General features: G+C 58.1%; 1 protein-coding gene across 6 annotated transcripts in view; it reads left to right on the top strand.

Moving 5' to 3' along the window:
* The first annotated feature begins 1,129 nt into the window (after nucleotides 1-1,129).
* Nucleotides 1,130-19,398, top strand: part of COL16A1 (collagen type XVI alpha 1 chain) — a 48,433-nt gene continuing 30,164 nt past the window's right edge. For 2 of the 6 annotated variants that reach the window (XM_070404599.1, XM_070404596.1), the window contains exons 1-34: nucleotides 1,130-1,454; nucleotides 3,028-3,134; nucleotides 4,469-4,543; nucleotides 4,635-4,752; nucleotides 5,662-5,785; nucleotides 6,034-6,300; nucleotides 6,930-7,010; nucleotides 7,184-7,309; nucleotides 8,071-8,124; nucleotides 8,420-8,446; nucleotides 8,990-9,025; nucleotides 10,024-10,050; nucleotides 11,109-11,171; nucleotides 11,455-11,496; nucleotides 11,620-11,664; nucleotides 11,758-11,793; nucleotides 12,163-12,225; nucleotides 12,526-12,570; nucleotides 12,654-12,749; nucleotides 12,895-12,933; nucleotides 13,997-14,041; nucleotides 14,183-14,218; nucleotides 14,684-14,794; nucleotides 15,192-15,227; nucleotides 15,441-15,476; nucleotides 15,552-15,662; nucleotides 16,033-16,077; nucleotides 16,789-16,824; nucleotides 17,002-17,046; nucleotides 17,331-17,462; nucleotides 18,460-18,495; nucleotides 18,700-18,807; nucleotides 19,099-19,221; nucleotides 19,309-19,362. In XM_070404599.1, the coding sequence (XP_070260700.1) occupies nucleotides 3,062-3,134; nucleotides 4,469-4,543; nucleotides 4,635-4,752; nucleotides 5,662-5,785; nucleotides 6,034-6,300; nucleotides 6,930-7,010; nucleotides 7,184-7,309; nucleotides 8,071-8,124; nucleotides 8,420-8,446; nucleotides 8,990-9,025; nucleotides 10,024-10,050; nucleotides 11,109-11,171; nucleotides 11,455-11,496; nucleotides 11,620-11,664; nucleotides 11,758-11,793; nucleotides 12,163-12,225; nucleotides 12,526-12,570; nucleotides 12,654-12,749; nucleotides 12,895-12,933; nucleotides 13,997-14,041; nucleotides 14,183-14,218; nucleotides 14,684-14,794; nucleotides 15,192-15,227; nucleotides 15,441-15,476; nucleotides 15,552-15,662; nucleotides 16,033-16,077; nucleotides 16,789-16,824; nucleotides 17,002-17,046; nucleotides 17,331-17,462; nucleotides 18,460-18,495; nucleotides 18,700-18,807; nucleotides 19,099-19,221; nucleotides 19,309-19,362 (2,391 nt within the window). In that variant the 5' untranslated portion in view covers nucleotides 1,130-1,454; nucleotides 3,028-3,061. The remainder of the gene's footprint in view (nucleotides 1,455-3,027; nucleotides 3,135-4,468; nucleotides 4,544-4,634; nucleotides 4,753-5,661; nucleotides 5,786-6,033; nucleotides 6,301-6,929; nucleotides 7,011-7,183; nucleotides 7,310-8,070; nucleotides 8,125-8,419; nucleotides 8,447-8,989; nucleotides 9,026-10,023; nucleotides 10,051-11,108; nucleotides 11,172-11,454; nucleotides 11,497-11,619; nucleotides 11,665-11,757; nucleotides 11,794-12,162; nucleotides 12,226-12,525; nucleotides 12,571-12,653; nucleotides 12,750-12,894; nucleotides 12,934-13,996; nucleotides 14,042-14,182; nucleotides 14,219-14,683; nucleotides 14,795-15,191; nucleotides 15,228-15,440; nucleotides 15,477-15,551; nucleotides 15,663-16,032; nucleotides 16,078-16,788; nucleotides 16,825-17,001; nucleotides 17,047-17,330; nucleotides 17,463-18,459; nucleotides 18,496-18,699; nucleotides 18,808-19,098; nucleotides 19,222-19,308; nucleotides 19,363-19,398) is intronic. The other 4 variants (XM_070404597.1, XM_070404600.1, XM_070404598.1 and 1 more) reach the window with 4 other exon arrangements.

Genomic DNA, 19,398 nt, shown 5'->3' with positions numbered 1-19,398 from the left:
GGAGGCGGGAAATCCTGGGTTAGATGGGGCCACAGGGCTACGCCATGTCGTTTCTACAGAAGCCCCCCCAAACCAGTTGGTCCCCCTCACCCTCATACCACTCCTACCACTCATGGGCCTCTTGAACCCACGTCTCTGTGGCTGCTCAGCCTTGGTGTCCAGAAATTTGCTGCCTCTGGGGGAGACCCTTGGAAGACCCTTGACAATTCCCCTGCCTCTGGGCAGAACTGGACACATGGCCTGCTCCCTTCTCCTCAGAAGTCCAGTCTCTCATCCAGCCTCAATTCCTCTTGCTTCCCCAGATCCTGGATATAAAGCAACGCCTCTCCATCTCTGGGTATAAGCTTGAATCCCAGCCTCACCCCTCACCCCACCCCCACCTCCCGCCTGGTTCGCAATAATAATGATCCCAACAGTGAATATTTATTGAGCTCCTCTTTTGTGCCAAACCCAGTAGTAAGCATTTTTACAGCTGTTAGCTCGTTTCCTGCTCACAACAACCTGGTAAGGCATATAGGCCATTATTCTATGTTCCAGAGGAGAAATGCAGCCAGAGGTAAACGGTGTGTTTGAAGCCACAGAGCGGAGGACAGGGGCTGGAGCCCTGCTAACCGCCTGGAGGAAGGAAGAATAACGGAAAGAGGCCAGAGCAGAAGGGGTTAATTCAAGCTCCCCTTCCTGGGTGGGGGCTGGGGCGGACAGCACCCTCCCCCCAATTCAGACAGACCTAGAAACAGACTAACGGGAAATGCTAGGACGAGAAACTGGGAAAAGCTGACCAAGGAGGCTTGGGCAGCAGCCACGTCACGGGTGCCATGGAAGTGGTGGGGGGAGGGTCTCCACCCAGATACCCCAGCCATCAAGAGGCCCAGCCAGGAAAGGAGAAGGGGGTGGCACAGGGAGGCCCTTCCAGCTCAGGCCTGGCTCTTAAAGGGCCGGCCTCCCCACCCACCCACCTGCCCCCAGAGCCCCCTTGCAGGGCAGTTCTGGGCACGCAGGGTCCCGCCTTGCTGGCTGGCTGGCTGGCTGGCTGGCTCACCTGGCGGGAACTGGGAGGGCGGGCCTAGGAGGACAGCCAGGCCAGGAACCGGGCTGTGCGTCTGCAGCCTCTGCCGCTGCCGAGCCCCCTCCTGGCCCTCCCGCCCTCCTCCTGCCTGGCGGGGCGGGTCCAGCTGTGTTCCATTAGCAGCCCTGGCTGATCCCCAGCCCCCTAGAACCTCCCCTTCTTCCCCCACCCGGAGTGGCCAGCAGTCCCGCCAGTCCCGGCGGGCAGGCCGAGAGCCTGGGCAGCATTCAGCCCCAAGAGCTCAGGACCTGGGCCGCTGGGGACCCGAGGACAGCCAGAAGCGACCGAGGACACCCCGTGGGCCTGAGGAACCCAGGCCCTGCTCCCCCTGGCTGGCTGCCCCGGGCTGCACTGGATTCTCAGTGAGGTAGGGGGATCTCCAGCCACGGTAAGTAGGGGGTGGAGTGGGCTGCTTCCTGGCTCTGGGCTGAAGGGTCCCTTCTGCCCTGACTTGCTGTGTGACCTGGGGCAAGTGGCTTTCCCTCTCTGGGTCTCAATTGCCTTGTCTATAGGGGATGAGCTCTGAACTGAGTCCCAGTTCTGCCTCTCCCTACCCTCAGATCTGTGCCTTTGTATTGGGGTGGGATCATCTCTTGGCAGGTTCTGTCCCTGTAGCCCCTGGCTCTGGCTGGGGCCAGGGGAGTGGAGGCCAGAGACAGGAGTGGGAAGGGGACACAAATACATCAATGTTCACGCCTCCACATGCATTCACACGTCTCAAACAGTTGGCAGCCCCTCCATTGACTGGAAGGAGGGGGAGGCCAGGATTGGGTTTGAGAGATGGGATGTGAACACCCCTAGAATGGGGGATGATGAATAAAGTGGGAGAACAGTTCTGCCCCAGGAAGAAGGGGGTTGGGGTCCTATCTTCAAATATATTGAGGTGAGGGAGTCCTTTCTGTTCTCATTCCCTATCCAGGGCTGAGGGAGGAGAAATAGAATTCATTACAGCCGGAGGGAATGAGGTCAGACTTGCATAAGAACTTCCCAATAGGAAGGCCATTCATAGGCTAGCTGTGTACACGTGTGTATGTGCAAGCTGTTGTGTCTGGGTATGTTGGTGAACATAGATCTCTGTGAGCATGCCTGTGTACAGGTAGGCTTGTATGCATATATGGGCATACGTGTGTCTGTGTGTATATCCTGTGTATATCTGTGTGCCATGCTGACACATGCATGACTCTGCGCACGCACGTGTGTGTGAGTCTTGGGGGAGGCTGACTGATGTATGGCTCTGCTGGCTGCTGGCTGCGCCTGCATTGATTTATCTGGGTCCATCCATCCAGCGTTTAATAAAACTAAAAGATGAACATCCATCAGCACTGAAGATTGGCAACAACCTGCGCCCCGGTGACCTGCTCTCTGTACCCGCTCACTGTACCCATGGGGGAGGCTTCCTTGGCGCACATACAACCCTGTGATGCCTGCCAGGAAGCAGCCCAGTTGTCAGCCCCTGGCCTTGTGGGTGACTAGCAGGGCCTCCTGGCTGAGCTGGGTGCAGCTCGCCAGGTACCAGGCTAGTATATACAAATACAGCGCACAGGTAAAATATTGACAAAATATTGAGATACTTCTAAGTGTATTGGTGACTAGCCTCTGCCTCCAGGTCCCTCACTCTCCCAATCGGCCTGGCCTTCTAGGATCCCCTACATGTCTCCTCAGCCCAGCGACTCTCCACCGGCACAGCCAGATGCCGCCTGGACGCTGTGCTCCTGCCAGCACTCTGCTCTGGCTGGTTGCTGCCCATGCCATACCGGTGGTTAAATATTTTGAATATCACCCTGGCCCAAATCGTAGCCCAAAGCCTGTGGCTGGGCCTCTGAGAGGGACTGATGCCTGGCCAGACCTCCTGCCACCCCAGACCAGGGCTTGGGCCCCAGGGGCTGTCTGCTACTTGCCCACATGTGGAATTGTGCCGCGTGAGCTCAGCAATCCACTTCCCTGGTTTCTGTGATTTTCAGGTGCTGCGGCTGTGGCCGGCCTCTCTGAGCCAGGATGTGGGCATGTTGGGCTCCTGGCCTGTGGCTGCTTGGTCTCTGGGCCACCTGCAGCCATGGGGCAAATACAGGTGAGATGACACATGAGGCCTGTGACTGGCTCCCTGAGGTGCCAGGTCCTATGTACCTATGTCCTAGGCCGTGTGGGCATGTATAGGAGAGTCTGGAGGCTGGGCGCAGGGTGGCCTGGGTGTTTGTGCATGTGAGCCTGTGCCAGGTGAGCTAGTGTGTGTGTGTGTGTGTGTGTGTGTGTGTGTGTCTGCCTGCATATTGTGTGTCTCTGGGCCTCTCTGTGTTTGCATCCCAGGGTCGCTCTATGCATCTGTGCCTATTCCTGTGTCTGTGTGTGAGACAACCCCGTCCTCCCTGATACATAAACCTCTCCTGTGCACAGAGTGCTGGTCGGGCTGTGGGGTAGAGAGGAGCAGGCAGGGGGCTCTCCTACTAAAGGAAGCTGCATCCTGAAAGAGACCCAGGCCCCTCGGATCCTTTTCAAGGTGGAGACGCCATCCTCCAGCCAAGTGCTCCTCCTCCACGGCTGGCCCTGGATCTCAGATAAAGGGCCCGCCTTGGGGCCCAGACGCTGGATGAGACAGAGGGTGCAGCTTTCCAAGGCCCAAAGCCAGAGGAAGTTGACCGGGCAACTTGCCCTGCCCTGCCGGGTGCCCTCTGGGCTCAGCAGTTCAGCCTCCTGACCGAGTAGAAATTGAACTACTAGGACCCAAATCCAGCCGAAGGAGGCTGATGCGGGAGAGGTGCGCATCTGGGGGCACGTGACGGCCTGTGAATTGTGTGTGTACATGTGTGTTTCTGCATGTGTGCACATGTGCGTTGCTCTCCTCTGTCTCACCGGGTCCCCTGGGGGATGGGGCAGAGAATTTCAACATCTGTAAGGAATCTGGGCCCATTGCCATGGGGTGACTCACCCATTGCTGCTGCTGTTGAATACAGTGATAATCTTTCTGGTCAGACCTGGGGGAGGGAGGCCCCAGTGGAGTCCTCGGGCTTAGGGATCCAGATGTCTTCTTCCGGCCAGGCAGCCAGGGAGTCCAATGTGCAGCTTCCAGGAGCTGTGTTCACAGTCCTGCCCCAGCTACCACATCTGTATTGATGGGAAGGCCTTTGTGATTCTAGCCCCCGTCTCTCCTGTTGTGATGCCTCTCCCCACACTGCTGCTCAATCAGGCCTAGGGAGGAGGCAGGCCCATGGTACCCCGCCTGTCCCCTCAGGGTTTTAGAGACCTGAAGTAAGCTGTCCCCTCTCCAGGAGCCTTTACCTCCTTGATAGCTGATCCAAGGCACAGCCTGGCTAAAGGTCCGGAATGGGGACTATAAACTCCTTCCTGGATCCCCAAGAGCCTGGCTGTGCAGCTACCTTAACCTGTGCACATCAATTTTCCTTCCAGGTGAGAAGTGCCCACCTTCGCAGCAAGAAGGACTCAAGTTGGAACACAGGAGTGACTTATCGACCAATGTGACTGGTGAGTGCCCCTCTCATCCTGCTGTCGCTGCCTCAGCCTTTTTCTGGAGTGGCCTGCACTCATCTGCCCACACTTGGCGTCTCCCCTGAAGGCTTCAACCTCATCCGCCGACTCAACTTCATGAAGATATCTGCCATCAAGAAGATCCGCAACCCCAATGGGCCTCTCATCCTGCGACTGGGGGCGACCCCGCTCACCCAGCCCACACGGTAAAGGCCCCAGAGTGACCGCTGGGAGTCCATACTGATCTCAGCCACACTCACCAGCAATGCTGGATGTGAAGGTGCTAAGCCTAGCAGCACCAATGGGTCATTTTATCCCACCCCCTGGTCTCCACTCCTAGGGCTTGCAGGGTGGGCAAAGATGGGGTGCCTGCCAGGCCTACACTCTGTCCCTCTCCTGTCTCTGGTTAGCAGTGGTTGGGGACAGGTCTGCATCCTGTGGGTATCATGAAGACCCCAGGATGGGGGTGGAACCTGGCAAGAGTGTGTGTGTGTGTGTGTGTGTGTGTGTGTGTGTGTGAGAGAGAGAGAGAGAGAGAGAGAGAGAGAGAGAGAGAGATCCAAACTCCCACAAATCCCTGGATAGTCTGGCCTCTGCTTACCTCTCCAACCTCATCTCCCAAAATGGTCCTCTTTCTTTCTTGCTTCTCTAGTCCTACTGAACGCTTTTCATCTTTTTTTAGTGTCTCTCTTCCCTGCTCCCCGCCACTCCCCCCCCCCCCCCCCCACCGCTCCACACACACCCAGTTATTCTCCCTAGCACATCCTGAATTCCTTGGAAGCACTTGCCACTATTGTCATGAGATGGTGAAATAGTCATTCTGGGGATTCTTTGTTTATGGTCTGCTCCCCCCATCACCTCCCGCCCTGTCAGGCTTGAAAGGTCCATGAGGGTAGACACCTCCTCTGTGTTCCCACTACTGTCATTTCTAGCAGCCAGACCCACACCTGGCACATAGTAGGCACTCAAGGAATGTCTGTAAATGAATGGGTGTGTGTACTTGAAAGTGTGGGCCTGCGGGTATCTTGTGTAGGTTCAACAGTCCCCAGGGCCCAGGGTGGGCAGCAGGCGGTCTCTCCCCTGAGCCTTGGGCACCCTCCCTCCTCTGTCCCCAGCCGAGTATTCCCTCGGGGCCTCCCCGATGAGTTCACCCTGGTGCTGACGCTATTGCTGAAGAAACACACCCACCAGAACACGTGGTATTTGTTTCAAGTGACCGATGGAGAGGGGTACCCGCAGGTGAGCCCCACTCCTCCACCTGTTGCTCTTGGGGCTGAGAGCAGCACTAGTCCAGCCCAGCTCTGTCTACGCCCCAGTGCCCACCCTCAAGGCCACCCCCACCCCGCCAGCACCTCTCTCATTCTGTGACCCCGGCCAGTGTTCTTCCCTTTCTGGGCCTCAGTTTCCCCTCCTGTGAAATGAACTGTGCCATGCTGTGTTCCCGGGGCTCTGATCCTCTGTCCTGCATCTTTCCCAATTCCACCCAGATTTCCCTGGAAGTGAACAGCCAGGAGCAGAGCCTGGAACTGCGGGCCCTGGGCCACGACGGCGACTTTGTGTCCTGCATCTTCTCGGTGCCCCAGCTCTTTGACCTGCGTTGGCACAAGCTGCAGCTGAGCGTGGCAGAACGCGTGGCCTCCGTGCATGTGGACTGCACCTCAGCCTCCTCCCAGCCTCTGGGGCCCCGGCGACCCATTCGGCCTGTAGGTCATGTCTTTCTGGGCTTGGATTCTGAGCAGGCCAAACCCGTCTCGGTGAGTGCGAGGTGGGGCTCTGGCCTCTGCTCCCGCTTTCTGGGAGCCTGAGCGAGCTCCCTGGAATCTGTTTCTCACCAGGTCCTTCCCTTGCTCAGAATCCTGGCTTGGCTCCCCACTGCCCCCCGGATGCAGCCTAAACACAGTCACCTGGCATTCAAGGCCCTTCCGATCTGGTCCTTACAGATGTGCGCAGCGGCGGCTTCCTTGACCTCTCTCCTTGCAGCTCTGTTCTTCTCGATTCCATCCTGGCCGTCCACGCCAGCTAGACTTTCACACCTCCATGCCTTTGCCTGTGCTGTTAGCTCCACCTGCAATGCTTTTCCTTGCATGCCCATCTGCTGACCGTCTACTGGTCCTGCGTGCCCAGCTGGAATGGAGCCTCCTCCTCCCCGTTTCTCTGGGCCAACGTGAACATTTCTCCCTCCTCTCCCTCCTCTCCCTCCTCTCCCCCTTCCCTGCACACGCAGTGTTGTTCCCTTTTGGTGACAGCGATATTCCTGATGGTCTCCCAGGCCAGACTAGAAACCCTCTGAGGCCAAATCCTAGGGCGGAGGCTTCTCCGTGCCTCACTGGGGACCAGGACTAGCTGTTAAAATGGCGTGAAGCTGACTGTGTGTCCCCTGCAGTTTGACCTTCAGCAGGCACACATCTACTGCGACCCCGAGCTGGTGCTGGAGGAGGGATGCTGTGAGATCTTACCAGGCGGGGTGAGTGGCCCGGCCCGGCACAGCGGGGGGAGGGGGTGATGGGGCACCGCGCAGGGGCACAGTGTGCTGGAGGTGGGCGACCGGGAGGGGATGCCTAGAGATCTTAAGATGAGTGGGTGAAGGGCGGTGTCAGCCTTCTGTCCTGAACCCAGCCCTTCCCTCACACTGGGCAGTGCCCTCCAGAGGCCTCCAAGGCCCGCCGGGACACCCAGAGCAATGAGCTCATCGAGATCAACCCGCAGACGGAGGGCAAGGTCTACACTCGCTGCTTCTGCCTGGAGGAACCTCAAAGTAGGAAGGTGGGTGGGCAGGGCAGGCAGACATGGGCCCAGCAGACATAGGGAGACCACTCCTCAGCCAACCTGACTGAGGTCTGCCCCAGGGTCAGTTGTACCTGGGGTGGGGAGGGGCCCTGGAGGTCTGCCTGTGTGTGTACCGTTCCTATAGGATTCAGGGAGGCAGAGAGACAGCCCGTGGGGTGACCCTGTGCCTGCCTGCCTATTGGCATTGGGTTGTGCCCATTTTCTCTGGCACTACCCAGACCCTCATTGATGCCACCCCAGGCCCTCCTGGTGAGGGCAAGATTGAGGTTTGTAACCAAAGGCAGTTTCCAGGACAGGGATACCTGAGGCCAGAGGCCAGACCACACTGCTTCCCTTGGGGTTTTCTCACTCTCCTGGGCCCAGCCACGGTCAAGGCCAGGCTGGTTCTGCACCCAGCATCCTGGCCAGCTGTCCTGCTCATTCGCAGGTTCTCTAGGGGTAGCCTGGAAGCCCAGTTCCTCTCTTAGCCCCACCCACCGACTGGGCAACCTCCCTGCCCACTGGGCATCATGCCCAGCCTTTGGCTGCAGGAACACAGGATCTCATTGATTCACGGTCTCGTTTTCTCCGACATCACGTGGGTGGGGGGAAAGGAAGGGGTCAGTGGGGTGTCAGGGGCCTGAACAGGCTCTTGATGCCCTGGGAGGTGCCAGATGTCACCTGTCTGAGTACCCCTTTCCAGCATGGGCCCCAGACTTGCCCCTCCTCAACAGCTCCCCTTCACTCTGTCTGCCCAGGTGGATGCCCAGCTGACGGGAAGAATCAGCCAGAAGGCAGAAAGGGGAACAAAGGTAGAGATGGTGGGCGGGGGGAGGAGCCCATGCTACCCTCAGTCTGCCCTCCATGCCCTCCGTGCCCTCTTGCATAAGAGACTCTGCTCCCACACGCTTCCCACCTGCCCCCTTTGGACAGAGCTAAGACACATAGGTGCCAGCTCTGAGAAGGAGGGATGAATGGGAGTGAGGCAGACACAGTACCTGGCACTACTGAGGGCACCTGCTCCTGGTGGTTCTTGGGCAGGGGTGCTAGAAGCAGTGCCTCATCCCCTCCAATCTCTGCCCACCCCCATGCCCTCCCTCTTCCCAGGCCCATCAGGAGACAGCCCCCGATGAGGTAAGCCTCCCATCTAGACTGGCAAAAAGAGCTCGGTTGAAGAGGTGCCAGCATGAACCCTTTGGACAAGGCTTTGGGGCACTGCAGCCTGGGCATGGGGGTGTGGGATGACTACACAGCTCCCAGCATTCCTTGTGGGATCAGTACTGGGTCATGTCTGTCTGCTGCCTTTCCTTGGGGGTGGGGTTTAGTCCTGGACACTCCTGCTGAGTTGGCAGCAAGTGGCCATGGGCATCATGGGGAGAGCCCAGGCCTTGGCCATGGGACCCCAGATTATAGGCCTCATTCTGCTCTGACAAGCTGTGTGACCCAGAGTCCACTGCTATCCCTCTCTGGGCTTCAGTTTCGTCATCTGAGAAATGCCTGGCTCTGGGTGGGTAGGAATTAAGGGGCAAGACTTGTTGGATATGATTCCTATCTTCATGCTCCCTCAGACTTCGCCCAGAACATACATGATGTTCTGTGTGCTTGGTGCGTGTGTGGGGATGCATGGGTGGTCCTGAGCCCTCAGAGCTGAACTCCTGGCCTGTTCTTCCCTTTCAGTGCCCACCCTGTGTCCATGGTGCCCGGGAAAGCAACGTGAGTGAGCAGGAGATGTGCAGCGTGGGGTGGGCACTGGCCGGGAGTGAGCGTTGCTCAGAGGTTTACTTGGTAGCTTCTTGCTTAAGGACAAGGGGTCTTTGTGCACTTTCACACTCCCTCTCTGCCCATCTCCCCAAGCCGGGCTTGACCCCACCCCCATCCTCACCAGCCAGGCTGCATGGAAGGCAGCCTCGCTCCCTGTGATCTGGGCCATGTATTGGGATCCAGGGTGCAATGGGGACGGGGTGCTGGCCGGGAGGATCAGGGCCTTGGCTGCAGATCCCAGCTTTGCACTCCCCACCAGGACTCAGGCCTGCTTTGCTCGAGGGCCCCCACATGGTCTTGGAGGATGAGAGAAGGGGAAGGACTCAGAGTGACACAGCCCAGCACTGGCCCCCCAAAACACATGCTGGCTCAAGGCCTCCCCTCCTCACCCTCTCTAGCTGGCCCTGCCCACCCTCCCTCTGGGGTCCAGAAGGACAAGGGAGAGGGACTCAGTGCAAGCCCAGCTGGTACCCAACTGTGCCTCTTCCATGAGCAGCATGCGTCACACTTCCCCAAGGCCTGATCTTCTGAGGTGACAAGTCACATTGGTCCACAAAGGCTACAACTCCTGCTCCCCTCAGCTCCAAACCCCCTGCCCTTGGAAGTGCCCCTTTTTCCATCTAGTCCCCAACCAAATCTGGTAAGGCTGCAGTCCACAGATATACAGGGTTACCATGGCAACCACGCAGCCATGTTATCCTAGCAACCGCGGGTCGGAGCTAGCCAAAGCCAGGCAGGTTTGGAGAGGGTGGGTTGGACCCCTGTGCAAGTTCGACAGCCTTAGGATACCAGGTCAGCCGGCTGGTTGCCTGGGAGACAGATCAGGGACTGGGATTCAGCGTGTTGTTCCTGTCACCACGCTGTGTGACCCTGGCTAAATGGGTTGTCCTCTCTGGGCCCGGTTTCTTCTCCCTCTCTGAGGTGTAATGCTCTCTCCTCTGTCCCCTCAGGTCACAACGGGTCCCTCTGGCCTCCAGGTGAGTCCCAGATGGAGAGCAGGACACTCCTGCCCCCTTCGGAGATCCCAGCCCATCCCACAGCATGGCACCCCGGGGCTGCGTTTCTGTCAGGGCTACCTGAGCCTGGACGTGTGTGTGGGGACTAGACATGTGCGTGTTGGAAGGAGTGAAGGTTGGGTGTGTATAAGGGTGTTAAGAACTGCCCTTTTCAGAGGCCCCGCTGCACATCGGGCCGTGGGCCACACATGTGCACATCCATGACCTTCCCGAATCCCCTTGAGCATCCTGTGGGGTGGGTATTGTCATTTCACTTATGGGTAAACCGAAACCCCACCATGCCCACGTGTGTGACGTGTGTGTCAGTGATTGTGTGTGTGTGTGTGGCTACATGCACCTCTGGTCACATGTTTGCATGTGTGTAGCCCACAGTAGTGGTGTTGAGGGCTGAATCCATATACCTGTGGGCCTGACAGGACTGCAGAGCTTGTGAGCAATGGGGTAGGCCGCATGCGTGTGCATGTGAGCTTGTGAGCTTGTGCGTACCTGTGAGTATGTAATACTGACTGAGTGCTAGGCCTTGTGCCAAGCACTCTAGCTGCAGCATAAACACCTGGCACCACACGTTGAGATAGTTGCTGACATGGGCCCATTTTATTGATGAAGAAACTGAGGCTCAGAGCGGTCATAGGACTTGAGTCACGTACTAAAGCAGTAGGAGCAGGAATTGAACTCAGGCAGCCTGACGCTCATCTCCGTGGGTTTCTGCTGCTCCACGTTTGCATCCATGCACGTGTCCCTGTGTCCCAGGGTGCTGCGTGTGAGCTAGTGTGCTTGGGCAGGGGTGTGGGGGAGGGATACCCTCTGCGTGAGACTATAGATTTGACAGCTAGAGCCTCTTGGCCTGGGAGGGCGTGTGGTTGAATGCATATGGAATCCATGTGTTGTGTGTGTGGTGGGGGTGTGGTGGGGCTGTGCTCATTTACACACCCTTGTGGGGTGGACGGTGGAGAAGACCAGATTAGGGAGGCTCCCTGTGCCCCCTCTGGTCCCAGCACCCGTTTTGGTCTCATCCACAGGGAGGGAAAGGTGAGCAGGGCCCGCCTGGCCCATCAGGCCTCAAGGGAGAGAAGGGAGCCCGGGTAAGTGCCCCAGCCGTGCCTGCTGCAGCACCCTTCCCAGCTGTGCCCGAGGGGTGGGGGTGGGCTGGGATGTGAGCCATCATCCCCGTCATCTCAGCTGGAAGCCTGCAGCCTGGCCCACATGAGGGATGAGGGCCAGGAGCTATCTAGGGGTTAGTGTGGAAATCTCTATTTTCTAGGGGCACCTAGGACTGTGGGATTCCTGGGCCCATCCTCTTCAAAACAGGTCTGGGGAGACTCTCCTAGGGGGCCCCACCCCTGATCCCTTGCTCCCTACCCCCAGGGCAATGACTGTGTCCGAATCTCCCCGGATGCCCCGCTTCAGGTAAGAGCTGGAGGTTTGGCCTGCTCTATCGCCCTATGGGGTTAGCCTTGGGGAAGGGGCTGTGCCCTTGGCAGTCCATGGGGGGACCCTGGGCCCCTCTCAACACCTTGTCTCCCTGCTCAGTGTTCAGAAGGCCCGAAGGGAGAGAAGGGGGAGTCAGGAGCCTTGGTGAGTGTGGGACCAGGGGTAGGGCAGGGGCAGTGGGGCCCTAGCCTTCCTCTCCTTTATCACACCTTCTTTTGTGTCCCCAACTCATCTCAGGGACCCTCAGGACTCCCGGGCTCCACAGGCCAGAAGGTAACGGGTCTGGGTTTGAAGGGGTGGGTGGCAGGGAGATCTGTGGGCTCTGCAGACATGAGGAGGGAGGTGACATCAGGCACAGAGTGGGCAGTACCCGCCAATACTCCCAGTCATCCCACCATGTCCAAATTCCCACCAAGACCTCGAGGGAAATGCCACCGGCCCCAGAGTGAGTGGTCTGGCTGGTTTGGGAGTTCTTGTCTACCCTCCTGTGGGGACGAGGCCCTTTAATCTCAGGGGCAGCAGAGACCTGGGTCTCAAAGGGAATTGTCTCTCCCCTGGATGGAGCTGCCCTTGTTCTTCCTTCCCTCAACCTTAGTCACTCTCTTCCCTCAACCCCAGTCACTTTGTCTCTACCTTTTCCAGGGCCAGAAAGGAGAGAAGGGAGACGGAGGCATCAAGGGCTCTATGGGAAAGCCAGGCCGAGATGTATGTATGGCTCCCAGCCCCTCCCCACCACAGCCCCATGTCCCTCAGCCTGGGGGTCTGGAATGCTAGAATTTAACCATCGGAATCCACCCTGATACCCTCACTCAGACAGAACAGGCCTGAGGAGTCACAGCCAGGAGGGGGCCTCCTGACTCCTGGCCTAAGAGCCCTTGACCTCCAATACCCTGAGGCTGATGTCTGATGACCTTGGGGCGCTGGGTGGAGTCTGGCTTGGTGAGGGACAGTGGGGTGGGCAGTGGGTCTGGGCCAAGCCTTGGCCGTTCTTACACCCACCCACAGGGCCGGCCGGGAGAGATCTGTGTCATGGGGCCCAAAGGACAGAAGGTGAGCTGTGGGTGTCTGTGGGGTGGAGAGTGGGTGCTGAGCCGAGGCGGCAGCTCTCTCACACCCACAAAACACCTGACCAGGGAGACCCTGGCTTTGTCGGGCCTGAGGGGCTGGCAGGAGAGCCCGGGCCACCTGGCCGACCTGGGCCCCCTGGTATAGGACTTCCTGGGATCCCGGTGAGTACTCCTTGCCCCTCCTTTCTTCCGAGACCCTTCTCCTGCCTGGCCAGTGGTGGGGGGCCAGACCCAGGGTCCTGCTGGGGGAGGGGCTAGAGTAGATCTCTCTGTAATGTGAGGCCCCTGGCACTGCTTCTGCCCTCAGGGGGACCCGGGTGGCCCAGCTGGTCCTAAAGGAGACAAGGTAAGCACAGGCTAGAGCATGGGCGCATGGGGGGGCCCCCTGCTTGGCAGGAGGAGAGAGAATGGGGCTGGGGGGGGCAGCTGGGGTGATGGACATGTGAGGGGAGTGGGGCCAGGCATCCATCTGAGGAGGCTGGGCTCTCTGCTCAGCCAGGCCCCTCGGTGGGGAGTGTCCCCCTCCCAGTGCTCGCCGACGTGGGAGCCTGGGTTCCAGACATCGGGAAGGGCAGTCCTAAGTCTAGTGATGACCAGAGTGGCCTTGATTGGAGGGCCCACGCTCATTTTAGGGCAGTGGTTCTCAACTTTCTGACCCTTTAAATACAGTTCCTCGTGTTGTGACCCAACCATAAAATTATTTTCGTTGCTACTTCATAACTGTAATGTTGCTACTGTTATGAATCGTAATGTAAATATCTGATATGCAGGATGGTCTTAGGCGACCCCTGTGAAAGGGTCGTTCGACCGCCAAAGGGGTCGCAACCCACAGGTTGAGAACCACTGTTTTAGGGCCTTGTGCCTCAGTGAGCAAAAAGCCCCGAAATGTTGGTCTGTCTGTCTGCTGCGGTTCCTCTGGGGCAGCCGTGGGCAAACTACCGCCCGCGGGCCGGATCCGGCCCGTTTGAAATAAATAAAACTAAAAAAAAAAAAAGACCGTACCCTTTTAGGTAATGATGTTTACTTTGAATTTATATTAGTTCACACAAACACTCCATCCATGCTTTTGTTCCGGCCCTCCGGTCCAGTTTAAGAACCCATTGTGGCCCTTGAGTCAAAAAGTTTGCCCACCCCTGTTCTGGGGTCACCCAGATCATGTTCCAACCTGCTACCCTGGGGAAGGGGTACCTAGAGGCCTCAGGACGCCCTTCCTTTGCAACCAGAGGGCTTGCATTAGACAGACATGAGGACAGGCAGCAGAGGGAAGTCTCCGCTGACCAAATAGACCAGGAGGCGACCGGAGATTTGGCAGAGATTATGCTGCCACCCAGAGAGGGGACTGCATGGGGAGGGGTGAATGGTCTGAGGTCACAGCCAGGAGCCTTCCCCTAACCTTCTTCTGACCACAGGGCAGCTCCGGGGTGCCGGGCAAGGAAGGTCCTGGCGGGAAGCCTGTGAGTGACCCCAATTCGGTGGGGGCGGGGGGAGCACTGCCCACCATGTCCAAGCCTGCCCCACCAAGGCTTCCAGAGGTGGGGCTGGTCCTCGGGCCCTGTCGTGATGCACCAGCCCTAATGCCCCTGCTTCTCCTACAGGGGAAGCCAGGGGTGCCGGGGCTGAAGGGAGAGAAGGTGAGTCCTCCGCGTTGCCCAGGTTGGAGCGGGAGTGGGAGCCCCTCTCTGGAGGTGACACTGAGCATCAGGGCCCTGTGACCCAGGGTGCTGACCTTCCTCAGTGGACCCCCGCCCCTTCTTTGTAGCTACAGTGTGCGAATGACTGCCAAACACAGAGCCAGGCTGGGGGGTTTCACCGCTGGGCTCAAGGCCCGCCTCAGCCACTCATGAGTTATGACCGTGGCCAGTTCCCACTTCTGTAAACAGGACACGAGGCTTTCTGATGGCCGCTGTGAGGACGCAGTTTTGTGATGTCCAGGAATCAGTTGAATGCATGAGTCAGCTGAACAGAAAGCCCCTCCAGTGTTCCTGCTGATGTTGGGGCTAGGGCGCTGCCCCCCCCCCCCGCCCCCCGCAATGTCTAGAGCTCCTTGTTTTATCCTGGGTCTCAGCCCCACCTTGTCCACTTATGGTCTCTCCTAGGGTGACCCCTGTGAAGTGTGCCCAACGCTGCCTGAAGGGTTCCAGAACATCGTGGGGCTCCCTGGAAAGCCAGGGCCCAAGGGGGAACCGGGTGATCCTGCACCAGCCAGGGTGAGCACCTAGGGTGGCCATGGAGGGACCCCACAAAGAACTTGAGGGTATCACCACAGAGTGGAGTTGGGCAGAGACTGGGTACTTCTCATGGCCATAGAGAGATTGTGGGCAGAGGGTCTAGGTGCTTAGCTCCTCGGTAGCGGCTGAACCATAGAGTTTAGTGCTGGGCTAGAAGGCCACCTCAGGTCTCCGTGGCAACCCTGCAGCGTTCCTAAGGAACTGCTAAAATGCCTTTTGGGCAAGCTGGTGTGGAGCCAGCCCTGATAGTGAGTGAGGCTGTGCTCTCCTCCTGGGAGTGGCTGTTGGTGGGGATGGTGGGAAGGAGTGGGCAGGGCTGGGTTAGGGTCCGGGCCTGGCCTCCCCACCCCACTCCCTCACAGACTCTTTTTATCAGGAGGACCTGGGAGCTGTAGGACAGAAAGGCGATCGGGTACGTATAGGGACTTTCTGGTGGGAGAGCTCCGCCTGGCTTCACGGGTTGATGAGCACTGGCTCTGGGGTGCTGCTGACCTGGGGCCCCCTAGGGTGCTTGGGTGTTTGAAGTGCTTGTGGTGTGTGACATGGCCGTCCTCATACGTGGCTAGGATGTTTGGGCGCATCCCTACATGCCCAGTCTCAGCCCATAAACCTTTTCTCCCCACAGGGAGACCCTGGCATCCAAGGCCTCAAAGGAGAGAAGGTGAGGGAACCCAGTCACCTGGCTGCCCCCTCTGACTACTGGGAGCCTTTTTGATACCTTCTCTTCCTTCTTCAGGGGGAGTCCTGCTTGTCCTGCAGCCCAGCTGTGGGGGCCCAGCAGCTTGGGCCTTTGGCAGGGATCAAAGGAGACGTGGGGCCCCCTGGCTTCGGGTTTCCTGGCCTTCCGGTGAGTGGCTGCTTCCTGTCAGCCCAGCCCAGCCCAGCCCAGCCCGGCCTTGCTCTACAGTGTCCTCCCTGGCTCCTTAGGCCCCCACAGCTCAAGGCAGAGCCCAGGGGGAGGCCCTGGGGCAGGTGTCCCCAGCCTGCAGCCTGTCCCTCCCTTCTTCCTGCACTGCCCCAGGTTACTCGCCCCCGGAACTCCCTCTTAGAACCTGAGTCCCCAGTTGTATAACTGAAATAACTGTCCAGCTGCCTGCAGGGCTGTGGGGTGTGTAATTCTGAGCCGGCTTCTTTTCCTCCGAGGACACTGGGGCCCATGGGGTCTCAGAGGGGTGGGAAGGGGGAGATGCTGTGACTATAACTTGATTGTTTTTCAGGGAAAAGTTGGGGCTCCAGGGCCAACAGGGCTGAAAGGAGAAAAGGTGAGGCCTGGATTAGAAGTTAGGGACACCTGGGCTGCTTAGCAGGGAGACAGGGGCCCTGGGAGGGGAGTAGAGACAAGACAGACAAGACACCAAACTGTACATTTGCAGTGAAATAAATTCATCAACGTTTTGCAAACTGGAGTTGAAGAACGTATTCCTGAAAGCCCTTGTGTTCTCCAAGAGAATTCCTTAATGTTGTATTTTTAATTTAGTGATAATAGAAAGTAATAAAGTACATTCAAGATGGCCTTCTAATAATATAATAAAATAAACACCTCTTTACTACTTATTATGTGCAGGGCACTGTGCTACGTGCTTGCACATATATTGTTTCCTCTTCCCAAAACCTTATCGGGTAAAGAGCCCATTATTCCCATTTTACAGAGGAGAAGATGGAGGCACAGAAAGGCCAAGTAAATTGCCCAAAGTCACGTGGGTGTGCAGAAGTGGGACTGAGCTCAGGAAGTCTGTAATCGTCACCTCGGCTGGGTCCTCGATTTCAGTGCCCGTGTTAACATTTGTGTTCATGGTTGAATTAGAGCATTGAACTTACAGTGCAGCGTGACTCAGATGAGGGGTTCTGTGGGTGTACGAGTGTTAGAAACACTGGAATATATGTCCAGACTCGGCTCTCCCAAGCAAACCTGTCGTTTCTCAGCTAGAGCTTTGCACTCCCATGTGACCTGCTGTTCTCTCCTTTGATCTCAGGGTGATTTCGGGGAGTCAGGGCCAGCTGGCAGTTCGGTAAGTGCACTCCAGGTGGGCGGCGGGCGGCAGCAGCTCTGGGAAAGGACAGGGTGGGAGGTGCTGCCCACTTCCGGGGAGATGACAGGCCTGGGTGGTGCCTCCTCCTGGCTCAGGCAGATGCTGGGCATCACACGTGTTTTGTGTTGTTTTGTTGTTGTTGTTTGTATCACATAGGGGCCCCCAGGACCAGTGGGACCCACAGGAACCAAAGGGGAAAAGGTGAGTATGGGGACATTCCCCACCCAACAGCCTGGGTAAACTTCCCAAACACATCTCATATCGCTCTCCTTCAAGCTCTCCGAGGCTCCCTCACGTCTGAGGGTCCCAGCTGACCCCTTAGCATGACCCCTGATGACTTGGCCCCACCTTCCTTTCTTACCTGCTCTTCCACAGCCTCTCCTGAGATATGCCTTGCCCATGAGAGGTGCCATGTCAGGCCTGGCTACATTCCCCAGATTCCAAGCCTGGCCTGGGGCCCCCAACCCTGTGTCCTTGCTCGGCAGGGGGAGCCGTGTGAGCCATGTTCAGCTCTGTCTGAGCCTCAGAATGGGAACAGCCGCGTGGCGGCCTTGCCTGGCCCTCCTGGAGAGAAGGGCGAGCCTGGACCTCCGGGCTTCGGCCTGCCAGGAAAACAGGTGAGCGCCAGGGCCTCACGGGGGGATGCAGACAGGGCTGGAGAGAGGCGGGGACACCCCCCCCCCCGCCTCCCCGGGTCTCTTGGCTCCCTGGGCAGTGGGGAGTAGGTGGGTCCCCCAGGCAGGAGTCTGGCTCAGGTCTTTTCTCTTAATCGATACAGTATCCGAGAGCAGAGACTTGGGTCCCAGGACATAGCATGATGGGATGTGCAGAAAGAGCACCAACCTGGGACCAGACAGACCTGGGTCCAGAGTCCAGGTCTGCTGTTTCCTAGCCTTTAGACTTGAGCAAGTCCCTTTTGCTCTGTGCTTGTTTCCTGTGCCTGGTGGTGGAAGCCTAGGATGTGCGTGAAGCACTTAGCACACACTAGGCCAGCCGTGGGCAAACTATGGCCCGCGGGCTGGATCCTGCCCATTTGAAATGAATAAAACTAAAAAAAAAAAAAAAAAAAAAGACCGTACCCTTTTATGTAATGATGTTTACTTTGAATTTATATTAGTTCACACAAACACTCCATCCATGCTTTTGTTCCGGCCCTCCGGTCCGGTTTAAGAACCCATTGTGGCCCTCGAGTCAAAAAGTTTGCCCACCCCTGCACTAGGCGTTCGGGAAATGACAGTTGCCACTGTGGTGATGATTATTGTCACTGCTTTCACCAATAACAGTAAACACTGGCAGTGTGCACAAGGAGCCATGCACTGCTTCACCCATATTAGCTCATCTAACCTCACAAGAACCCTACAGTGTAGAAGCCCATAGGAGCCCATGCTATTTTATCATCCCCATTTGACGGATGAGGAAACCGAGGCACAGAGAGGTGACGTAACTTGCCCAGGGTCACCTCGGCAGGAGTCTGGCTCCAGTCTTTGCCCTTAATCTCTACAGTGCCTGAGAGCAGAGATGTGGGTTGTATTTCCCGGGTCTAGCGCAGTGACAGCCAATGGAGTGGGGGTGTGGGGGGTCCAGCATGAGTGCATGGAAATGCTTTCTCCTCAGGGCAAGGCTGGAGAGCGTGGATTGAAGGGGCAGAAGGTGAGAAAGCCTTGGTGGGCATGGGTGGGCACCCCCTCTTCTCAGATGCCCTCTCCTCCTCCTTTTCCTGATTGCCCTGTGCCTACTCTCTACTCTCTGCCCAGCCCCAGGCCCAGCGAAGGGCTCTGAGTACCTGCAGGTCCCAAGAGGGCAACCTGCCCCCACCGGGTCACCTCTGCCCTCCTTGATCCCCACTCCTTACAGGGTGACGCAGGGAATCCTGGAGATCCCGGAACGCCAGGCACCTCGGGGCAGCCGGGACTGTCGGGAGAGCCAGGGGTTCGGGGCCCCATGGGGCCAAAAGGAGAAAAGGTCAGGCAGGCGGTGGGCAGTTTGCTGCATGAACACAAAGAAGCTAAGGGTTCTGAGGGGAAGACTGGGGTCGGGCTGTGAGCCTCCTCTGCTGCCGGAGCGCTGGGTGGGGGCGCCTCAGCTCTTCCCTGGGGCAGGAGTGTCGGGCGCCTGTTGTGATTCCCCAGGCTGAGGTGGGGGCAGGGGAGGGAGGGAGCTCTCAGAGGGACGCAAGGTCCCCCCTTTCCCATGCCTCCTGCTGGCCCAGCTGCCAGCCCTGGCTCACTCCTGGCTATGCCCGTCTCTGACTAGGGCGATGGCTGCACTGCCTGCCCCAGCCTGCAGGGGGCGTTGACTCAAGCGGCAGGACTGCCTGGGAAGCCAGGCCCCAAAGGAGAGCCGGGCCCAGAAGGCGTGGGCCAGCCTGGGAAACCGGTGAGTTGGGGCTGCCTGCCCTCTGGTCCTTTCTCACCTGGGCTGCCCGTTCCCCCCTGGGACCCATGGGCCACCTGTGTCTTTTAGGGCCAGCCTGGTTTACCAGGAGTTCAAGGGCCCCCAGGACTGAAGGGCATGCAGGTAGGTGTGGCTAGGGGGGCCTGAGCTGCAGGTATG

Source organism: Myotis yumanensis, unplaced genomic scaffold (assembly GCF_028538775.1).
Source record: "Myotis yumanensis isolate MYYU_CA2020_CCGP unplaced genomic scaffold, mMyoYum1.0.hap1 SCAF_2, whole genome shotgun sequence".
Lineage (NCBI taxonomy): Eukaryota > Metazoa > Chordata > Mammalia > Chiroptera > Vespertilionidae > Myotis > Myotis yumanensis.
This window is presented reverse-complemented; position numbering and strand designations above follow the sequence as displayed.